The 21,938-nt window shown below is 34.9% G+C and overlaps 1 protein-coding gene across 1 annotated transcript in view; it reads right to left on the reverse strand.

Moving 5' to 3' along the window:
- Window positions 1-21,938, reverse strand: part of LOC100371432 (uncharacterized) — a 97,796-nt gene that overhangs the window by 33,710 nt on the left and 42,148 nt on the right. The window contains exons 27-49 of the mRNA XM_085493798.1: window positions 18,955-19,098; window positions 18,299-18,499; window positions 17,568-17,753; window positions 16,705-16,905; window positions 15,932-16,132; window positions 14,921-15,121; window positions 14,594-14,800; window positions 14,096-14,473; window positions 13,502-13,651; window positions 12,383-12,529; window positions 11,879-12,079; window positions 11,123-11,266; window positions 10,855-10,953; window positions 9,980-10,102; window positions 9,167-9,265; window positions 8,387-8,602; window positions 7,771-7,872; window positions 7,121-7,225; window positions 5,907-6,053; window positions 5,048-5,161; window positions 999-1,100; window positions 701-805; window positions 62-184 (exon numbers count right to left, since the gene is read on the reverse strand). Coding sequence (XP_085349924.1) covers window positions 62-184; window positions 701-805; window positions 999-1,100; window positions 5,048-5,161; window positions 5,907-6,053; window positions 7,121-7,225; window positions 7,771-7,872; window positions 8,387-8,602; window positions 9,167-9,265; window positions 9,980-10,102; window positions 10,855-10,953; window positions 11,123-11,266; window positions 11,879-12,079; window positions 12,383-12,529; window positions 13,502-13,651; window positions 14,096-14,473; window positions 14,594-14,800; window positions 14,921-15,121; window positions 15,932-16,132; window positions 16,705-16,905; window positions 17,568-17,753; window positions 18,299-18,499; window positions 18,955-19,098 — 3,696 coding nt within the window. The remainder of the gene's footprint in view (window positions 1-61; window positions 185-700; window positions 806-998; window positions 1,101-5,047; window positions 5,162-5,906; window positions 6,054-7,120; window positions 7,226-7,770; window positions 7,873-8,386; window positions 8,603-9,166; window positions 9,266-9,979; window positions 10,103-10,854; window positions 10,954-11,122; window positions 11,267-11,878; window positions 12,080-12,382; window positions 12,530-13,501; window positions 13,652-14,095; window positions 14,474-14,593; window positions 14,801-14,920; window positions 15,122-15,931; window positions 16,133-16,704; window positions 16,906-17,567; window positions 17,754-18,298; window positions 18,500-18,954; window positions 19,099-21,938) is intronic.

Here is a 21,938-nt window from a genome sequence, read left to right on the forward strand (position 1 = left end):
TCCTCGTAAGCATTTCTTATTGTTAGAAAACCTTGAAGAAAGGAAAAAAAAAATATTTTACCAGCTTTTTTACACTTGCATGTATCACAACCATAAGAATCAGTAGCCCATCCTTCCTGACAGAACATTCGGCATCTGACCGCTTCACACACTGGAGTATTCATTATAGTCACTGCTGTTGTTGCTGTAAAGAAAAAAATAATAATTTGTTATTTAATACCAGAGAAACAGATGAGTGAAAAAAAGACATTCTATTCTACATTCAAAATGCCACCAGTCATTCGTAATTAATCAAAAAAACAAAATGTGTAGATCATTGTATATTGTGTGTGAAATACAGTGTATGATCTATATCATATAGTGTGTGAAACATAATATATGGTATGAGGACCATAATGTAAATTATTTGGAACAGTGTTTGTATGTGTGGATCATAGAGTGTATTAGGTGGATCATAGTGTATAGTGACGGAAGCAGTGTATATTAGGTAGATCATAGTGTATAGATCATAGCTTGTATGAATTGTATCATAGTGTATAGTAAGGGGGTAATAGTGTATAGATCATAGTTTATATGGTGTGTATAATAGTGTATAGTGAGGGGAGCATAGTGTATACTGTGTGGATCATATACATAGTGGTTTACTAGAATTCATAAACATTCTTTGCCTTCATTCACTTTAAAAGTGTACTGTACTTACTTGGTTGTTTGCACATGCATATTTCACATCTGCGTTCATTGGTGGCATATCCATATGTACATGTCTTTGCACAAGTCATAAGAGTCATAGGAGAGCATTCCAAGACTAGAATATCGATAAAAAACACATAATTACAATAATTTGATTTTTAATTCAGTGGTATCTACATAAAAATTGTACGTGATGTATGCAGAGGTGATCACCAAAGATTCAATTTGATCACCCTCCCCCAAAACTGTCTGAGTGGACTAACAAAACAGTAATGACACATCTTCGATTAACACAGATGTAGACTTACTTGGTTTTTTACATTCACAGATTTCACATCCTCTCTCATCAGTGGCATATCCATTAACACATGTCTCAGGACACGTCAGTGCACTCATCGGTTCACAGTTGACTATTATAAATGAAAGTTAAATTACATGTATTAGTGAAAACTACAATCAACTCAGTATTTCAAAACATATATACATGAATGGGTTACTCAGGAATCAAGTGAAAACGAGCAAACTATTCTTCGACGTGACTTGTAGGCGACCGTGAACGTTTTAAATACTTGTACCGGTCACTGGTAGCATAGTGGTTGTCGCATCAGAATCATGATCGATAGACCCAAGTTCAAATCCTACCTCAGGCTGAACATCAAAAGGGTCGACCCCTATCCTGGGTGAGTGTATATCACAGACACAATGGGAAGGCCAATTTCACTAACGAATGCGACTTTGGGAAACCTTGGTTAAGGTCTGCAGGTGCTTGTGTTCGACCGAGCCTGGTTGATGCCAGGATAGCTCATTAAACTGCCATTTGATAGGACGCACAGCCCTGTCATGTAGTCCCAAACAGAGGTATGTAAATGTACGGTAAAACAGCCATTGCGAGCGTCGCTGCGAGTTCGCAATGGCGAAAAAACAGACGATTGCGAATTCGCAATGGCAAAAAAACTGACGATTGAGAGTTCGCAATGGCAAAAAAACTGACAATTGAGAGTTCGCAATGCCACAAAAACTGACGATTGAGAGTTCGCAATGCCACAAAAACAGTCGACTAAGAGTTCACAGTAAGACATAAAACAAAAGGCTGATTTATATTGTTGAGCGTTGCTGCAGTGGAAAATAGAAAACAGTTTTTAAACGTCGTGTGAACCATCAAAGGTATGTCGACAGGCAACCAATGGTAGATGTGGATTCACGCAACCCTTCTGTTACATTGTACCAAACATGAAGCGGAGAGATTAGACACAGCATAATAAAAGTCAAACTCTCTTGCGAGGACGTTTCATTCGGTGAATTATTTGAGGGAAAAAACGTTGCGACAGGATGTAATTCACAGCGTTCCGCAGAACCATTGTATTCATAATTCGAATTACAAAACAACCCCGAACATGGCGTGCAGTCTGCAGACAGCGGTACGTTTCACCTGCAAACTGCACTGCAATCTGAATCATTACAAATATAAAAACCTGAGCATCATTTTATTTTTGTTAGAAATAAATAATTTGTACATATTTTCCAGATAACGAGAAGTTTGTTTCATCATTGTATTATATTCCTGAGATCACACATAATTTTAAGTACGATGCGTCTTTTTTTACGAAATTGATAATTTTAAGCAGTCTCAAGCTTGATGCAGAAATGGGATTTCCCAAGTGGTTCAATTCATTTGCGAACGCAAGCGGAAACGTGACGTCGCTATTTGTCTCCGCAAATTTACCCTCTGGTCAGTTTTGATACCATGCACATGTACTAGAAAGGAATTGAACCATAATAATAGTATCTAATAAAAAATGCACAACAAAAATAAGTAAAAAATATGTAAATAGTTTAGATGTTTACAAGACATGTAAGTAAGTAACTTGTTTTGATTGTTTTTTTTCTTTAGGTGATAACTTCACCCGCGTTCGATGATTAACACCAGCCCGAGTACAACACCCGTAATGGGCCGTAATTAGCGGTATACGTTAACTAGTCCACATGAGCTCATTTCAGCTACATGAACTAGCTACAGCCCCTTTCACTTGAGCTTGCAGTTTGTATTGTAATAGAAGTCAAAATAAATGGGTCAGGCAACAATGTTCCAGTTCGCGATACTACAAATAAACCAATTTGAATAACAATTTTAACATTGCCGAATATGCATTTGAGCATTTGTAAAATTATGTTCAAGCAGCCATTTTATAGCTCAGTAGAGATGATAAAACTCTATTTTGAAATGCAGAGGGAGAATTTTCACCTGCTTCCTCAGAGAGTATCTAATCCGCATAATATTTTAACGTTTATCTTAAAAAGTTACTGCCATGACCGTAGACTACATCGTTTTGTAATTTGGAAGACCATGTTTTAATGTGTGTCAATTCTGTGGTAATTATTCTTTTGAAAATGCCCGTTGTCACAAATAGAAACTTTGTTGCCTGGCCTATTTATTTTTATGTCACCCATGATACAAACTGCAAGCTCGAACCATGGATGTAATTAGTACATCCATGCTCGAACCATGGAGGTAACCATGCTCGAAGGAACTGTAAATGAACTACTGTAAATATTAAGGCAACTGGTGTAACAAATTTAGGAGAGTGTCGGCTCGCTAATAAAGACATCAGGTCCTAAAACTGAATACAGCAGCGTAGACCATGTCACTCTAGTTGGAACTGTGAATATACCTGACTTGAATTCGGATTCTCACAAGTTGCCTTGTCGCCAGAAATGACTTGTTTATTTTACTTTACACAGTTTATACACATAAACAATAAGCGCGCATGCTGACTATCTGTGCACAAAGAGCGTTTGCTGTACTTGAATAATCAGTCGAATTAAAAAAACTAAGCTCCGCCCATACCACTGGAGGTAAATGTAGGTCAATTCCAAAGGTAGCTTCGATGTTTCCTGTTCAGTTTTTGTGTCATGACGAATGCACATAGTCCTATATGATCTGTTTCTGAAACTTAAAGTATGTAGTTAGAAAACACCCAACAACTATCTCATCGAAAAAAGAACGATCGCGGGCCATATGCAGAAAACAATCGTTGGAAAAAAACTATATGCTAAAAATAAAACTTATCAACTGGGCATGAGATCTCACCAACGCGTCAAGTGATTATCCAATCACAGACGTGAATTCACGTAGCAGGCGATGAACTCAACTTGATCTTTTGATGTGTAGCTTTCTAACCGTATTTTTCACGAAACATCGTCTCAAATATATATTATCTTTATTATTTCTACGCATCAGTATTAGCATTTATGTCGCCAGTCAGTAATGTTACAATTTCGCTGCGACCGAGAGTGAAGAGTTTGCTTATTGTTCACCGTAGCGAACACGCCAGCGCCATATAGAGCGTGCGTGTATATATTACCGGTCATCGCCGTGGCATCGTAGTTCAACGATACGAGGATGGCAAATATATATGATACGTAACAGGATACATATTAGCTCCGTTATAAGTTCTGTCGTTACGGAGTGTCTGCGTAGCTCTGATCAATATTTTATTGAAGCATCCCTGACCGGAACGCTATACACATTGACGCTTCTGGCGATTAGTGTTAGCTTGTAAATAAATAAACTACGAGGGTTTCTGCAATATATGCAAATGATTAGTAACACCTCAAATAAACACCTACCCCGGGAACTGAATTGACTCAATTTTTCGCGACAATCGTAGGTTAGACCATAAAGCAAGAGAACAACAACAATAAAATCACGCCCAAGTTTTTATATTTGTAATGATTCAGATTGCAGTGCAGTTTGCAGGTGAAACGTACCGCTGTCTGCAGACTGCACGCCACGTTCGGGGTTGTTTTGCAATTCGAATTATGAATACTATGGTTCTGCGGAACGCTGTGAATTACATCCTGTCGCAACGTTTTGTCCCTCAAATAATTCACCGAATGAAACGTCCTCGCAAGAGAGTTTGACTTTTATTATGCTGTGTCTAATCTCTCCGCTTCATGTTTGGTACAATGTAACAGAAGAGTTGCGTGAATCCACATCTACCATTGGTTGCCTGTCGACATACCTTTGATGGTTCACACGACGTTTAAAAACTGTTTTCTATTTTCCACTGCAGCAACGCTCAACAATATAAATCAGCCTTTTGTTTTATGTCTTACTGTGAACTCTCAGTCGACTGTTTTTGTGGCATTGCGAACTCTCAATCGTCAGTTTTTTTGCCATTGCGAACTCTCAATCGTCAGTTTTTTTGCCATTGCGAATTCGCAATCGCCTGTTTTTTCGCCATTGCGAACTCGCAGCGACGCTCGCAATGGCTGTTTTACCGTACATTTACATACCTCCCAAACATGAATATGATTTCTGTGGCAAAAAAAGTGAAAACAGAAAAGGATAACTTACTTGGCTGTTTACATTGACAGATTTCACATCCATTTATGTTAGTAGCTAAATCATAAGGACAAACATCTTTTAATGGACAATTGATGTTATCAAGTACAACTGGACATTCAGCATCTGAAATCAAAGCACATGCAGGTAAAAAGCTGATAAGATTATCTACATTGTAATTTTATTTATCACATGTATACAGTAGCAGTGACATAAGGCCATGCGATATTTTTTTCATATTGAACCCCTGAGCTGCAAATCTGATTGGTTCTTGCATGAGATTTTAAATTGTGATGTCATAGAATAGTCTCCTAAAATGCTAAAACATAGCTTCTTTAATAATTAGTCAAATTTTTGTTAAAATTATTTGATCAATCTGAATGTTCAGTTTCACCAATAAGAGTTTTTGTTTTAAATCGTATTTAAAGATTTAAAGGGGATGTTAGTTTCTGCTAATGAAACAACTGGAAATGCATACATGTAATAAACAGGATATCAAAATTCCTAACTGGGTAATTTCGTATTTATTAAAAATTAATAGAAACATATGAAAATTACTACACTTCAATGTTTAATAAATACAGTTACGGATTGAATATCTTCTACATGTATACAAATGTATGTATCAATGGGTACGTTATTTTAGTAATCATTTATGAAAAGTATGGTATGTATTTTTGATACATAATTTGATTTGGTATTGACTAGGCTTTCACATTAACTACGGTTTCATATTACGGTTTTGCACTGACTGGTAATTTAAATTTCTAAACAAAGATAATAAAGTAATACTACAATAAAAGAAAACAAATACAATACACAGGCATGCTGAGTAGTTTTGAACAGAATACTATATACCCGGTAGGTATACCTTGTTTCTTGCAGGCACAGGTCTCACAGCCAAGCATATCAGTGGCAAGACCATTCCTACACTGAAGTTCACAGGTGACAGGCATACACAGAGGTGTAGTTGGCATTGTTAGTGCTTTATCCATAGAAGTCATTTGCATCATAATATCTGTGTAGCCAAAAAATTAAACAATATAGAATTTCCAAAAATGGACAACAAAATTCAATTTTGACATATTTAAAACTCTGATATCATAACACTTACTTGCATGGTTGAGGGTCATTTGTTTGCATTGCTACATGTATAGATAATTCATTTAATGGTCATTATCAAGTGGCAATATTTTCATGATATGCAGAATTTTTGACCAATCAAATCAAGTGTCATTAATTGGAAAGTTTTTGACCAATCAAATCATCAAGTGAACATGTTGTCATGAACCAAAAAAGTTTTGGCCAATCAAATCAAGTGTCATTAATTGAAGGTTTTTGACCAATCAAATCATCAAGTGAACATGTTGTCAATAATTGGAAAGATTTTGACCAATCAAATCAAGTCTCATTAATTGGAAAGTTTTTGACCAATCAAATCAACAAGTGAACATGTTGTCATGAACTAAAAAGTTTTTGACCAATCAAATCATCAAGTGAACATGTTGTCATGAACTAAAAAGTTTTTGACCAATCAAATCATCAAGTGAACATGTTGTCATGAACTAAAAAGGTTTTGACCAATTAAATCAAGTGTCATTAATTGGAAAGGTTTTGACCAATCAAATCATCAAGTGAACATGTTGTCATGAACCAAAAAAGTTTTGGCCAATCAAATAAAGTGTCATTAAATGGAAAGTTTTTGACCAATCAAATCAACAAGTGAACATATTGTCATGAACTAAAAAGTTTTTGACCAATCAAATCATCAAGTGAACATGTTGTCATGAACTAAAAAGTTTTTGACCAATCAAATCATCAAGTGAACATGTTGTCATGAACTAAAAAGGTTTTGACCAATTAAATCAAGTGTCATTAATTGGAAAGGTTTTGACCAATCAAATCATCAAGTGAACATGTTGTCATGAACCAAAAAAGTTTTGGCCAATCAAATAAAGTGTCATTAAATGGAAAGTTTTTGACCAATCAATTCATCAAGTGAACATTTTGTCATGAACTAAAAAAGGTTTGACCAATCAAATCATCAAGTGACCAGGTAGTCACTTTATCATGTTTTCTACTTACTTGGTTGTTTACAGCGACAGAATTCACAACCAACACTGTCTGTAGCTAAACCAAATGGACAGAAGTTTGTACACATGTCATTGCTGATAGGACTGCACTGGGTTACTGGAAAAAACAAAAATTACCAATAGCTATTAAAACCAAATAGACAGACATTTTTACATATATTATAGGGCTGCACTGAAACAGTAATATATTTAATACTAAAGATTTATAAAATAAATATATGTAACATTAATAAATATGTATCCAGATATGAGATGAAGAGGTAATAAGAAGCAAACCCTCATGATTTGTGAAAATGATCCCATTCCATGCACGTCAATCAAACACAGTTTCAATTACTAACATTACAGAATGCAGCGGGTGCTTGGAAATGACCAAGATTATTGCCCCCATTCAATAACGCATGTACATGCTTTTTGAATATACAAATACACTAAAAAAAGGGTCTGAGATGAACACAAACTGATTCTGTCACTAATCTGCATTAAGATTTCTAGGAATAAAGCTTCCCGAGCAATTTTGTGATCATATCGCAATTTGTGTGACTTCTTTAGTTCGCATTCAATTTTCATTGCATACCCTTATCTTATTAATCTTTGTTAAATGGTAGAATTAATTGATTTTGTGTCAAATTGCATCCTTACCTGGTTTCTTGCACATACATGTCTCACATCCATATTTATCAGTGGCCATACCATAGAGACAGTTCAGTTTGCATGTCATGGGAGTGACTGCAGTACATGTAGCTGTTAGTAACGAAGAATAAAAATTAATTATAAAACAACGTATTTATTATAACATTTTACTTCTAAGCTATCTTGACATTCGTTATACAGCTCCCTGATTTATCAGTAACCTAATAATAACGGCTTGTTGTCTGGCTAATCTGTGCTCAAAAAATCAATTTTTAAATACACCAATACATGTGGCTCTCAGGTTATGAAATTATCAACCACTTGATGTAAAGAAAAACAACACAATTTTAAAAGTTAAAAACCTAATAAATAAAACAGGCTTATTGTCATTGAGAACTTTTTGTGTGTTTTGTTAGACGCCTTAAGCATTATTTTTTTTATTTATTTCAAATATATGTCACTATAGACCACACATATTTGTGGTGTCATATGCTGTCATATATAGTGTCATTTATTATTTTGTGTGGCCCACTGGGATGTGGAAAGTATGGAGGAAGAGAAAATGGTGAAGGAGAAAAGGAAATATTTTTAGAGTGGTTACAGAAAATGTTTGTTTTATACTTACATGGCATCTTACATTTGTTCTCATCACAACCATTGGCATCAGTAGACAGACCAAAAGCACATGTTTCTTTCATGCGTATCATTTCAGTTGATTCATCCACGTTGCATCCCATCTCAGGGGATTTACAGGAACAGATTTCACATCCAAACTTGTCAGTGATATAACCATATGTGCATTCCTCATTGCAATTCTCAGAATTAACTGGAGGACACATAGCTATAATGACACAGGACAAATAATATTACAGACAAATTTTTCCCTTAATATACCTTTCCCTTCCATCTTTGATGGTACGGGCAAGGTAAAAATGTAGGAGTGAATATACATTTGATAAATTTTGTTTTGATTTATCAGTTTCAAAAAAAAAAAAATTTTCTGGTATTACCAGTTTTTCTAAATATTTTTCATATTGGCATTTGTGGCATATTATTAATTATTCAGCAAGAATACAATACTGTAAATGAATTAATTATTCACTGGATTTTAATTTTCGCTATCAAGTGAAATTCGTTAATTTGAAATTAAATTCATATGAATATGTGAACATGTGAACTAACAAATTAACCCAGGGAACCCAGGGACCCAGGGAATACACTAAAAATATCAAAATACTGAAATTGAATGCCAGTGAAAAGAAATGATTTTACAGAACGTAAAATACATAAACATACACAATCTAAAGAAATGTGCCCTCTAGTTATCATATCATAAATATTACTAGCAGTGATAATGTTTTACAGAAAGTATTTTATGAGAAGAAATTTATTCAATTTATCTTACTTGGCAATTTGCATTTGCAGATTTTACATCTAGTGTCGTCTGTAGCATAGCCAAATGGGCATCTGATATTACAGCTTTCCATTCTTACACATTCACTTTCTGTGAAAAAATTATGAAAAAAGAATATGCTGTAGTAATAGACCATTTTCCGTTCACTGCAAGATCCTGCGATATGCATGAAATCGAACGTAAAAACAAAACAAAGAAAGGTCATAGCGTTGTACTGATGTCAACATCACATGGGAACTGACGAAAGTGAAGGTATTATATGAGTATTTTCGTGCTTAAATAATGTGCTATACACATTTAATGATGGTCACTTTTCATCAGGTAAGGGTATCTCAACACAATAATCCCTTCTCAAAAATCAGAATTTCAACTTAGAGCTATAAAAAAAAATTGAAGTTCAAAATCAAATTGTTCAATTTCAAAGGGGCATTGTGACCTTCATGGACTGCAAATTTATAACTATCCTAAAGTGGGTATTGAGTGATCAAGACAAGGCCTCCACTATAGAACTGCATAATGTAGTAAAATACTTTATTTTCGCTTGGAATTTATTTTCATTGATGGGGATGATTCAGTGAAAAAAAATTCAGTGAATATACCCTTTTTATATTTTACATTCAACTCGTTAAAAATCAGTGAAAATAAAGTCCATACAAACACCCGAAAGTCTTAATCAATTACCAGTAATTCCAACTAATATAAAGCATTTTACAGAATTTGAAAGATGTGTAATCTAAAATAGTTTTACTACTGCTCACTTAGAAGGCCAGGAATACAAGACTCCTTAGTTTACTAATTACTCACCAGCTCTCATACATTTACATACAGCACATCCTATTTCATTGGTGGCATATCCATTTGAACATGTCTTGTCACATGTTTCTGTAGTCAATGGTGTACACAGACCAGTTGGTAAGAAGGAGATTGCTGTAATAAATGACATGATAAAAATTAAAATATTTCAACACATGTACCGGTAATCACCGGTGATATTACAAAATTCATCACTTGATAACATTTCTTTCAAGTTAAACATTACCGGTATATATAAATTTGTTGCACACAAGAATGTAATTTAAATAAGAAAACAAGGTAGCATCACTCCCAGACAACCAATAAAACCCTCAACGCCATAGTATGATGCTCCCCATCCACACCAATGTAGCACCCTCATACATCATACAGTGCCCTCATACATAAACTGCCTGCAGTCTCATATGATCATTTATAATCAGCTTACATATCACCTGCGTTTTCCCGTTCATTTCACCTATCTGTAGAGGGGGCTTTCAGTTTCTATTCTACCCATGAATTGAAAGTGAATACACTATCCTCGGGGCAGAGCTACGTCACAAGACATTCCACGTTTGCTAACACGCGCACCACTGTACCATGTATTTCTATGGGCTCTGCGCACACTGCTGAGGTACGCGGAACGCCGAGCGAAGAGCCGGTGAAAATTTGAAAAACAATCAAATTTATATGTGTTACACATGCATGGGTATAATCTTGTTACACTGTTCAGGGGAGTCTTAACAACCATCCCAAAGTACCGTTTTCTGAGAGTTTTCGGCCTTTGTTTTCACCGTGTTGGTTGCCATGTGCTGAAAATGCCCGGATGTCCACTCCCGAGAATACCATCAGGAGATGTTTCCCAGACAAGACAAGATAATACTTACTAGGTTGTTTGCACATACACATTTTGCATCCATCAGTATTTGTAGCATATCCATATGGACAGTACTGTGCACAGGCAGTTAATGGTGTACACTCAGTTTCTGTAACACAACACACATAGTAACAGTGAAGCGTATTCCCTTGATGTGCAACAATAAGATAAAACTATACACCAGTATGAGAGGAAAGTAAAGGCAATTTTTGTATAAATATGTGATGATTTTTTTAGAATAACATAAGGGTAAATTTAAGTTAATAATCATCTCTTACCTGGTTTTTGGCAGGCACAGAGTTCACATCCAATGCTATCAGTCATGTATCCATGGTTACATTTCACGCTACATGTCTCTCTTGTGATTGGTTTACAGAATAATGAACTTATTTCTGGTGACATCATATTCATTGTTGGCATTGCTGATAACAAATCAAATACAACGCAAATATTTTATTAAAATTAAAAAACATCAAGGGTTAGAGATAATTAATTACACAGTATCTAGAAAATAAGCATTTTCAATACAGCTTTATCATTAATTATTTAAAATACTGTATTTAGGTATACCGATAGTAAATTGACACAATAAATTCATTTCCTTTATAATATGTACACTTCTATTGGAGATACAGTGATGATATCGTTTAAAACATAATAAGCCATAGATTTTGGCTGATACTCCATTATTAATTTAGTACGCAGTCACTGATTGGTTAACGCCGTAATGTTCTATTTTCCTTTTAAAAGTTAAACGGTAGTTCTGTTCTAGTTTTAGTCTGTGCTGAACTGTGGGTCAGTTAGTTCATCATGTTTTAAGGCATTCTACAAGTTTATGTATTTATCAGAAGTTTACACTTTTGTTTGAAGAGTTTTGTTTGCAAATAAATGCAGTTTGTGTTAACTAGTAATTCGTGAGAGTTCAAGTTGTTCGGCTGAAATCCTTACTCAAGTTGGAATGTGGCGACCGAACCCAACCACAGATGATACAACAGAGAGTAATGACTGGCTGCCAAACTAATTTAATAACTTACTTGGTTCCTTACACTTGCAGATTTCACAGCCTCTATTGTCTGTGGCAAATCCGTACTGACAGAATAGATCACACATGACTTCAGTTCCACACATCTCAGGTGTTTTCTTACACTTGCAGATTTCACAGCCCTTATCATTGGTGGCATAACCTTCAAGGCACTTCTCAGTGCACGTTGCTGGTACTGATGTGCAGATTGTAGCTGAATAAAAATACAAAATGTCATTATTCAGTACTAATTCATTTATCTTATTTGACTCTACTGAGCCACACCAACATACACAGCACATTGTCAGTATTTTACTTTCTGGACATAGTCTTACAGTACATGTATATCACAATATTGTATTGATATTTTTAATTATTCTCCACTTATGAGATGCATGAACAATTTCAATAATTTATTGCGGAATGGTTCAGAACTTGATATTTTTAGTAATTTGAGCTGATGTTGAATACTAATATTACAAGAACAAACCACTACTATATAGGAGTGATCACTTACTGTCAACATCAGGGACAACACACTTGAGACCACATCCATTGTTACAGCATTTCTTATTTCCAATGCAATCAGAGTCTTCAGTACAGGTATTTATAACACGTTTACAGACACCACGTGGTTGATTGAATGGACACATACCAAATTTGGCTGCAAAGAGAACCGAAATATGCAATGTATGAATGCTCTTATTTAGTTCTCTCAACAATACAAATTGCTTACAAAGAAAGCCTGAAATAAACTGATCAGCAAAACAGCTAATGCCCTATTAGTTTCTCCTGTAACATTGTAATATTCCTAGAGACATTGTAAGTGGTGTTTGTTTTGACAACAACATTGTCAATTCCGGTCACTGGTAGCATGCACAGTGGTTGTTGCATCAGACTCATGACCCAAGTTCAAATCCTACCTTAGGCTGAACATCAAAAATGGTCGACCCCTACCCTTGGGCGAATGTGCCATAGACTAAATGGAATGGTCAAATCTACTGGCCAAGATTCATTCATTATTAAACCAATGCGACTTTGGGGGAACCTTGGTTAATGTCCGCAGGTCCATTAAATTGCCATTTGATAGAGAGATGGACGTACAGCCCTGTCATGTGGTCCCAAAAATGAATATGGCTTTGGTGGAAAAATTGCACTATGTGTCAGCACTAGCACTTGCAATTTACACATACAAAAACAAAGTCAGGAGAGACAACAGTGACATTCAATGTTCTGAACTGTCACCTGGCACAAAAAAATGTAAATATAAAAAAAAAACACTGTCAATCCCAACAAGATGACACTTCAAAAGAATGAAAACTCAAATTTATACTATACGCAAGTGAGTGAACAAAAACTAATTTTCAATAAGTTTTATGGAATTTCCAGCAAAATAATTGGTTGAATTATGAAAATGGAATAATATTGAATCCTGAGTACATTTAGAAACAAAAAATTATTATTTGATTACAAATATACAAATTTTAATTTCACGTTTGACCATCCATGTCAATGTTCCATTATTAAATTAAAATGTTGCATGGAGATAGCAGTTTTCCAGATCAAGGTTACTTTAAAACCACTTTAAAACCACACTGAAGTTCAACAATTGTAGGATTATGAAATAATGACTTACTAGGATTCTTAGGTGGCATACACATTGCTCCACATCCATTGGAACAGCATTTGTTGTCACCAGGGCAGTCAATATCTAAAGTACAATGAGACACGCATACACCAGAATTCCATCCATATGGCGAGATATTAGGACACTCACCAGACTTGTCTGAAATTTGAACAAATTATTTAATGTAAGTCTCATGGTATACATTGTACTGGTCCTTGTGAAAAAATAAATTTAAGAAGTCAGATCCTATTTTTAATTATCCTTCATTTAATCAATACATGTTCGTCCCCTTTTCTGAGATGTTTACTGTTTTCTAGAAATTCTTTAATCATATGTAATCAAGTTTAAAAACATTTTCATTTTTGAATACAAGTTCACATATACTCTCAGACATGCAAAATCAGATTAAAATCTTGTGTAAACATTTTTTTTTTTTTCCCATAATTTGTAAATTGTTGTTTTGTTTATTTATGACTATTAGCCATTATTTTTTATATTGCATCTTGATCGCCTTGACAACAAATAATACCAGAAGGTAAAACTATAAATGTCAATCAGTTTAAGACATTCAGTGCTAAAGAAGAGTAAACGGTAGTTACTTACATGTGCCTGTCAGCATGGAAACTTTTCTTGTCATTGGTTCTTTCATGTTTTCAAAATTCCTGGTCTTTGTGTTTGTCATGGTAACAGGAGGACGACAAATCATGCTGCATCCACCTTCACTGCAACACTTCCATTCATTTACACAGTCCATATCATTAGTACACTCTGTTACGCACATATTACGCAGTGGTGTTGTAAGTGGATTGGTTTGGGGGCACATGCCTGGTTTCTCAACAGTCCAGGGGGCCATACAAGTGAATGCAATACCATTGGAACAGCATTTAGTTGTGCCAGAGCAATCCGTGTCCGACATGCAGGTATCGACAGTGATTGACTTCGACATGAATGGGTTCACAACTGGACACTGGCCAATTTTTACTGTGAATGATAGAAAATTAAAGATTAATAGCAAATGTGTTTTCATCAGTCAAGTCCAGAGCAAACAAATGTATGAGGTATTCTTAGTATCAGAACGAGACAGAGTTGAATATGACAAACCTGTATCACACACAATGTTAGGACAGCACTGTCCATCAACTGGTACAGTACGACATCCAGGAGATACAGACATAGGACAGGTTTGATCTTGACAAAGTGCAGTACCATGATGACAAGTACACTGACTACATGAATCACGCATCCAAGTTTCACCATGTTTGAAGTTCTTCATAACGTCTCCAACATTTTCTCTGCACATTCTAGTAGCTGTAAAATTGAAAGTAAGAAAAACTATCATCATTATCATCGTCATCATCAGCATCATTATCATTACACAAATTTATCAAATCAATTCAATGGTTGAATCAATTATAATTTCCCACTCACATGTTTCAAAAGGACAGAGTACAGGAGGACAGCAAGTTCCTGGTGTTACTTGAGTAGAGTATGCACAATAGTTGCTAGGTTCAGCACAGGTCTTGGTTGTGCAGTATTTATGTCCAAGTTCACATCTACAGATGGTACAATTATCGTGCATCCACTGTTCACCGTTGCGATGTTCTACACCATCAATCATACAGCTATGCACTAAATTCAAATGAAACAAAGTTGGTATTTTATTTATTTACAAAGTGAGCAGTAATTTCACATTGTAAAGCTAGTCGAGTGGCAGCAAAGATCTACAGTTTTACAATTCTATTTATTTCTCTATAAGCAAAATGAAGTAATGCGAAGTAGATAATAAGATTAAGGGATTAACCATTTAAATTCAGGGGAGAGACAGTTGAAGAAGTGTTGAGAAGGATTAAGGGATGGACCATTAAAAAATAAAGGGGAGATTTGGTAAAAGAAGTGTTGAGAAGGATTAAAGGATGGACCAAAAGAAATTCAGGGGAGAAATGGTGGAAGAAGCATTTAAAAGAATTCAAAGATGAAGCAATAAACATTCAGGGAAGAGATGGTAGAAGAAGTGTTTAAAAGAATATGTTCCCCCTAAATTACCTTCCCCCTGAATTTCAATCCAAACAACAAACAATTTTTCCCCTAGTGAACCATACTATCAGTTAAAACTAAGAAATTAAATATATCAAGTTCTTCATATAATTTCATTATTATCTACATCAATCTCTTATTATCTAATATCCTCATGTAAAGCCCGGTGTAGCTTACTTCTTACTACCGTAAAATCTGTATTAGAAGCCGCATCCCTAATAGAAGCTGTACCGATTTTTTTTGAACAATTGAGATCCAAAAATTCACCATTTCTCATATGTGTAGATGCTCTAATAGAAGCCGAATACCCTCTGTTGCATTGTACCATTTTAATAGAAGCTGTGGCTTTTAATACAGATTTTACAGTACTTTGGTACTATAAATTGTAAGACAAGGTAGACTTACTATTACGACAGACTATCTCAGGGCAGCATTGTCCATTCACTTTAACAGCATGACATCCTGGACGCACACTCATTTTAGGGCAGGTATTGACAGTGCACATTGTCTTGCCTTCATCACATTCACACACTGTGCAGGAATCTTTTTTCCATACTTCACCTGAGTTTTTCATTTCACCCATGTATTCACATGTCTTCTCAGAACCTGCCAAGAAAAATAATTTAAACTATATAATCAGACAAAACATAAAGTTTTCCATAAATAACAAAGAATCACCGCATTTACCATACTTTAATTAGATGCACAGCTTCAAGGTTGCATCATTTGTATCATAAATTATAAATAAATTATAAATTATATAAATTCAAGTTTGACCATTGGCACATCTATGTTATTAAAGAAGTGCAAGTGCTACTAATAGAGCAAATACAATAATCGGACAATCCACAGAGGCACTGGTGATTAAATCAACTATACTTGAATTGCTCACAATGCATTGCAGTTTATTTTCATAAATCACCCACAGATTTCAACACAACAGTTTTCAGGCAAGCTGGGGTCCAATCTCTAATAAAGTTATCCAGGGTTAAATTTCAGTTTCTTAAAATTTTGTAAGTGGGTCTTGTCTTGCCGAGACACTAGCGCAAACCCTGCATAATGCATTGGTGACTCAATAACCATCATGCATTTCATTACCCAGAATACACTGTGTTAAATCAGCATATCACCCATAGAAGAATCAACAAATGTCCTAAATGTTTGAATAAATAACTTACTTGAGGTAGTGCATGTAATGTTCTTGCAGCATTGTTTATTCACAGTACGTGTCATATCATATTGACAGCCTTCTTGTGGTACTGGGCATTTAGTCTCTGTACAGTAGTATTTACCCTTGACACAGTGACATCTGTTGCATTCATTCAAATACCAGACCTCTCCATTCAGGTGAACTTCACCGTTTACATCACAACTGTCAGCTACAAAAAAAAATTAAATCTGTATTTTAACATTTATACATGTAACATATATAAGGATAAAACTGATACAAAAGTAGAGGTTGATCCTATTAATGGGAAAAGAGCTATGTCACAGAACGTTCTATGGTGCCATGTGTATCCATGGACTCTGTGCAAGCTGCTGTGAAACACCAGTCGAAGAGCCGGTGAAAACAGCTAAAGTAAAAAAAAAAACAGTACAAACTCAACTATGAAACAATCCCAAACAACCAAATTTATATATGTTGTACATGTCGGGGTAAATCTTGTTACACTGTTCAAGAGTCTCAACAACTAACATAGGAGTTGTTATCACCAGCTGTGGTTGTCCGAATATCCGTCCCACAGAATACTGCATTCAACCATCTGAATATTTGGCAAATGTTCGTAATTTATTGGCTTCTAGAATTTTTACTTATCACAAAATTGTGCTGTTTTTGTTTCTTTAAAATTTCATTACTATCAGATTTTTCTTCTCATCCCATGGTTCAACACTAATTTAGACTTTAATTAATGAGAACAAACACCATGAAGGATTAATGTGGATGACGAACAATCACTCATATGATAAGCTCTGTTCGACAAAGTCGATAGCGGAGCTGAAAAGTATTATCAGAGGGAACTTTAAGTTACTTTATACTTACGTTCTTTGCAAATCTTTTCTGGGCAGCATTTCCCTTTCACATAGGATGGTCTACATCCGGGTACATTGGTTGTGGGGCAGGTTACGGAATCACACACTGTTACACCATCAATACAGCTACAAGTGGTACAGCTATCAACCACCCATGTACTGTCTACAGGGTATACCTTGTTACCATGACTACATGCTATTAATAACACAAATAATAACACGTTAATTAATCCCATTGATTTGAACATCATGCCCTATAATATTCATGTTACCGGAAATTAATTTGCATACATATTATTTTTTATTTTATACAAATATCTAAATTTAAATTTGCTACTGAGAAGGGGGGGGTATCATGTCACGCATATTAACTTTAATAAGACTTTCTCATCCAAATTTTACTGCACTTTTTTTCTTATATTCTTCAATATTTCTGGGAATGAACCCTAATTTTAGAGCCAAAAAGACAAAATTTTAGTCAATTCTCAGTTTTCACTCATAAAATTGGGCTATGTTTGTCCCAATCTTCAGGAGGAAAGTGCACACCATAAACAGGACTAGTTTGTAAATTCATGATGAAAAGAGGGAACTGGTGGTGAAAAAGTTAAAAGCATAGCCTGCTGACTCCGTAATATGACATTTATAGCCACGGTTGGTGGAGGTTTTAACAGGCGATGTGTTAATTGTAATTCAGACACTACCATACCACTGATCACAATGAGTACTACAATAACAACTTACATGTCGCAGGGTATGTATTTTCACAGACTAATTCACCGCAGCACTGACCATCAACTGGTCTGACAGTGCAGTGGGATGGAACTTCTGGGCATTTACTTTCAGTACAGATAGATTGGTCGTTAACACATTCGCATATACTACAGTCTGATTTGTGCCAAATATCACCATGGCTACGCAGCACACCAAAGACATCAAAGCAGCCTACGATGAGAAAGATTATAAGGGAATAAATTTCACACAAGATTTAACAATCAAAGAAAGCTTAGAAAGAACTCCTGTGTGCTTAAAGTATTGGAGACACATTGAAAATAATTCAAAATTTAAGATTTGCTTTTCAAATGAGAAGCTTGGCAACTAATATGAGATGAAAACAATGTGATTCACAGTATCAAAATTTATAATACATACAGAAAATACATTTGAATTTTCCTCCATGGTTTTTATTTTATTTCCAGAGCACCTCTGTGATGAATTCAATTTAAATCTGATTTTTTTAGATATCAGAAATGAGCTAACAATAGATAATCAATATGCATGTTTATCAAAATTAAACTAATCATGTCTGTGGGTTATTTAATTTATTAACAAAAATTAAGCAAAATTCATGAAAATGTACTTCAAATAAATTATCAATTTACATAAATCCTGTTACCCACCTTCAATAACTGGTTTTGTACATGTCATTCCACATCCATTAAAGCAGCATTTATGGTCATCGGTACAGTGTGTGTCAGCATCACACTCATTGTCGCAAGTACGGACATTGTGGACGTTAGGGATAGGGCAAACACCTGACTTCTCTGCAATTAATTAAAGAACAGATGATATACTAATGGGAAACATCAGTGTCTGTAGAAAACACATACGCATGACCTAGTATTTTGACTCCTGTTGAAAGAAATACTGTAAAATACTTTATTTTAGCTGTAATTAATTTTCGCTGGTGTTTTGTGTAGAATTAATTTTCACTGATTTATGACAAGTTGAATGTAAAATATAGGGGGAAAAAATTTATTCGCTGGATTTTATTTTCACTGGATCACTCCTTCAGCGAAAATTAATTGCAAGCGAAAATAAAGTATTTTACAGTACTCATTCTCAAAATGTTGAATATTAATGAGCTTATGAATATTAATGAGCTAATGAATATTCATACTGTCCACCATTCTCTAACTGCTGGGGAGAACCCTGCATGACAATGCCTGCTAAAGCTGCTTTTTTTCACTATTTTTGTCTGTTCGTGGACGCCTACAGCAGGTGATGTGATAATATAAGAGCAATGATTACTAATCTAAATGCATCTGAGATGTAGTAAATGCAGTATTAACCCTCATCTGGTCAAGTCATCTTGAAAGTGCATTAGGCAGGCAGAATAAGGGTTCAAGTGTAACTTGTTACATAATTATTTGTTTACTTTTCTTATCATACATTGAATACATTTGCCAAGCACACACACTGTACCCAGTGACTTGCATAATCTGAAAGCAAACAATATTTGGATTAAACCTCAATTTTTATTTAATCATGGAGCTCTTTATTGAGCTTCATGATTAAACCATGGAACTATAAACCCCAGGAAGAACAACGAAACTAAGAGGATTAAAAAAACCTTTGTCTTAGTTTATCTTACAGTGCTTTCGCTTTTGTTTCCACGACATTAGTCATACTCCATGTTAGTTGCCGCCGATACGCCCGTTTCAACCGCTTTGCTGAAAACGGAAAACTTGAAAAAAAAATTTCATATCTGCGCAGTAAAATATTTCGTTCACTACGCATGCGCAAACAAGTCGGTCTGCAGGGTGACCTTCAGTGTACCGGAAATCATGCAACGGGTCGGAGTTTTAGCGAGTTTTCATAATTTTTAATGTCGTTTTTAGATTACTTCTTGTTTTTTTCAACCCTCGAAAAAATAAGGTTGCGAAAGTTTGCGAAACATGGGGTTTGGTGAGCTGTTTGTTGTTGAGATATCCCGACTAATTCCGTGTTTCCCTTCGATCGCCAGAAGTGGCAATGTGTTTTCTTTCCCCGTTGAATGTCGATCATTTATCAGTGTTTTTGTCTTGGCGCCATTGTTTTTTTATGCTATAACCGGAACAACTCGGTCACGTGATCTCCCGGAGTCGTCCGATTGACTCCGAAAATGACCGATAGTCGGAGATAAACGTTCATTTGCGTAAATCGGCTTATTTTTTAATGCGACAAAATAAACAGTCAAAATAAACATTCGACATCGCGGCAACTATCATAGTTCAAAGGAAACGAAGTGGTTGTTCTTCCTGGGGTTTATAGTTCCATGATTAAACAGACTGATTACCATCCAACAAAGTTTCTGCAATGATTAAATCACTAGAAAGGAGATGATGAAATTGAGGAAAATATTTCACAGTTTGTCTAATTTCATAATAATAACAGTGAACACCAAAGTCAACTTTTGCCTTCATTCACAGAATGAAAATATTAAAAATGTTTTCATATATTTTTTTTAAAAATTTTAATCAAAACTAACCAATGGGAAAAGTATGTTGATTTGGGAAGAAATTATAGAAAAACAAATAAATGTTGACGGGAAATGATAATAAGATGTTTAAAGGGTTCAACACCAAAGTTATTTATTTTTTTACCTTTCACAGAATTAAGCTACATAATTTTTATTTGGACATGTAGGTAATGGGAAATTACGATCATTCAGTTCAAAGTAAATGAAATTTTACAAAACTTAGAATTTTATGGAATTTAACACTTGGGGAGGTGGAATAATATGTGACTTGTATCGAATTCATAAGCTTTTCACTATTTTTAATATTAGCTCAAATTAAGCTTCACCCTTTTTGTCGACATTATTTTGTTGCAACATTTTTCACATTTTTATTCATTTTTCTATAATTTCTTTGTTATAATTTTGGACCAAATACACATAACTTACATACAGGTCTTGATGAAATTTTTTGAAAAAAATTAAGAGGGATTAATTTGGAATTGGTGACAAAAATTGGCTTTGGTGTTTAAATAGTTAAACAATTGCTTCATGAAAATTTCATTTCTGTTTGATATAAATAATATCCAACATACTACTTTTTTTGTAGGAAATTTGATAAATTTATCAAATATTTATGAAACAATTGTTTTACTGTTGTATGGTGGTGTATTGTGTATCATGACACAAAAGAGTGCTAGCAAGCAAGTGCAGTTACTCTGGTTTATTGTACATATCCTGACACAGCACAATGTGAGGACATACCTAACAAGCCAGCAACACATTATATTAATACCATTGTGAACTTTAACCCTTTCGGTATCACTACATTTCGGCTATGGTGAAAGCTGAGTTTACTGCTAGGTTCATTACACCATGTTAATGCAACTTTGTTTATGCATTAGCTGTAGACCCTTTTCATAAGTCTAGCGCCCCCACAGTTTTCAGTGGGAGAGGCCTTTCTGGTGAAATTCAGAAAGAGGCTCCTAAGAAAACTTTTTGCTTTGGAATAGTACTTTCCTATGCACTATCTTCCATAAGAATCTGTGAGGGCAACATATTATAGTTTCACCAAAATTAAAAAAAAGAATTGATTTTCAAATCATAGTGGAAGGTGACAAATGTATTGAAGAATGTAGCAATGAAAAGGTTACATGCAAAGGAGCC

Source organism: Saccoglossus kowalevskii, chromosome 19, assembly GCF_978046115.1.
Source record: "Saccoglossus kowalevskii chromosome 19, keSacKowa6.1, whole genome shotgun sequence".
NCBI classification, from domain to species: Eukaryota; Metazoa; Hemichordata; class Enteropneusta; family Harrimaniidae; genus Saccoglossus; species Saccoglossus kowalevskii.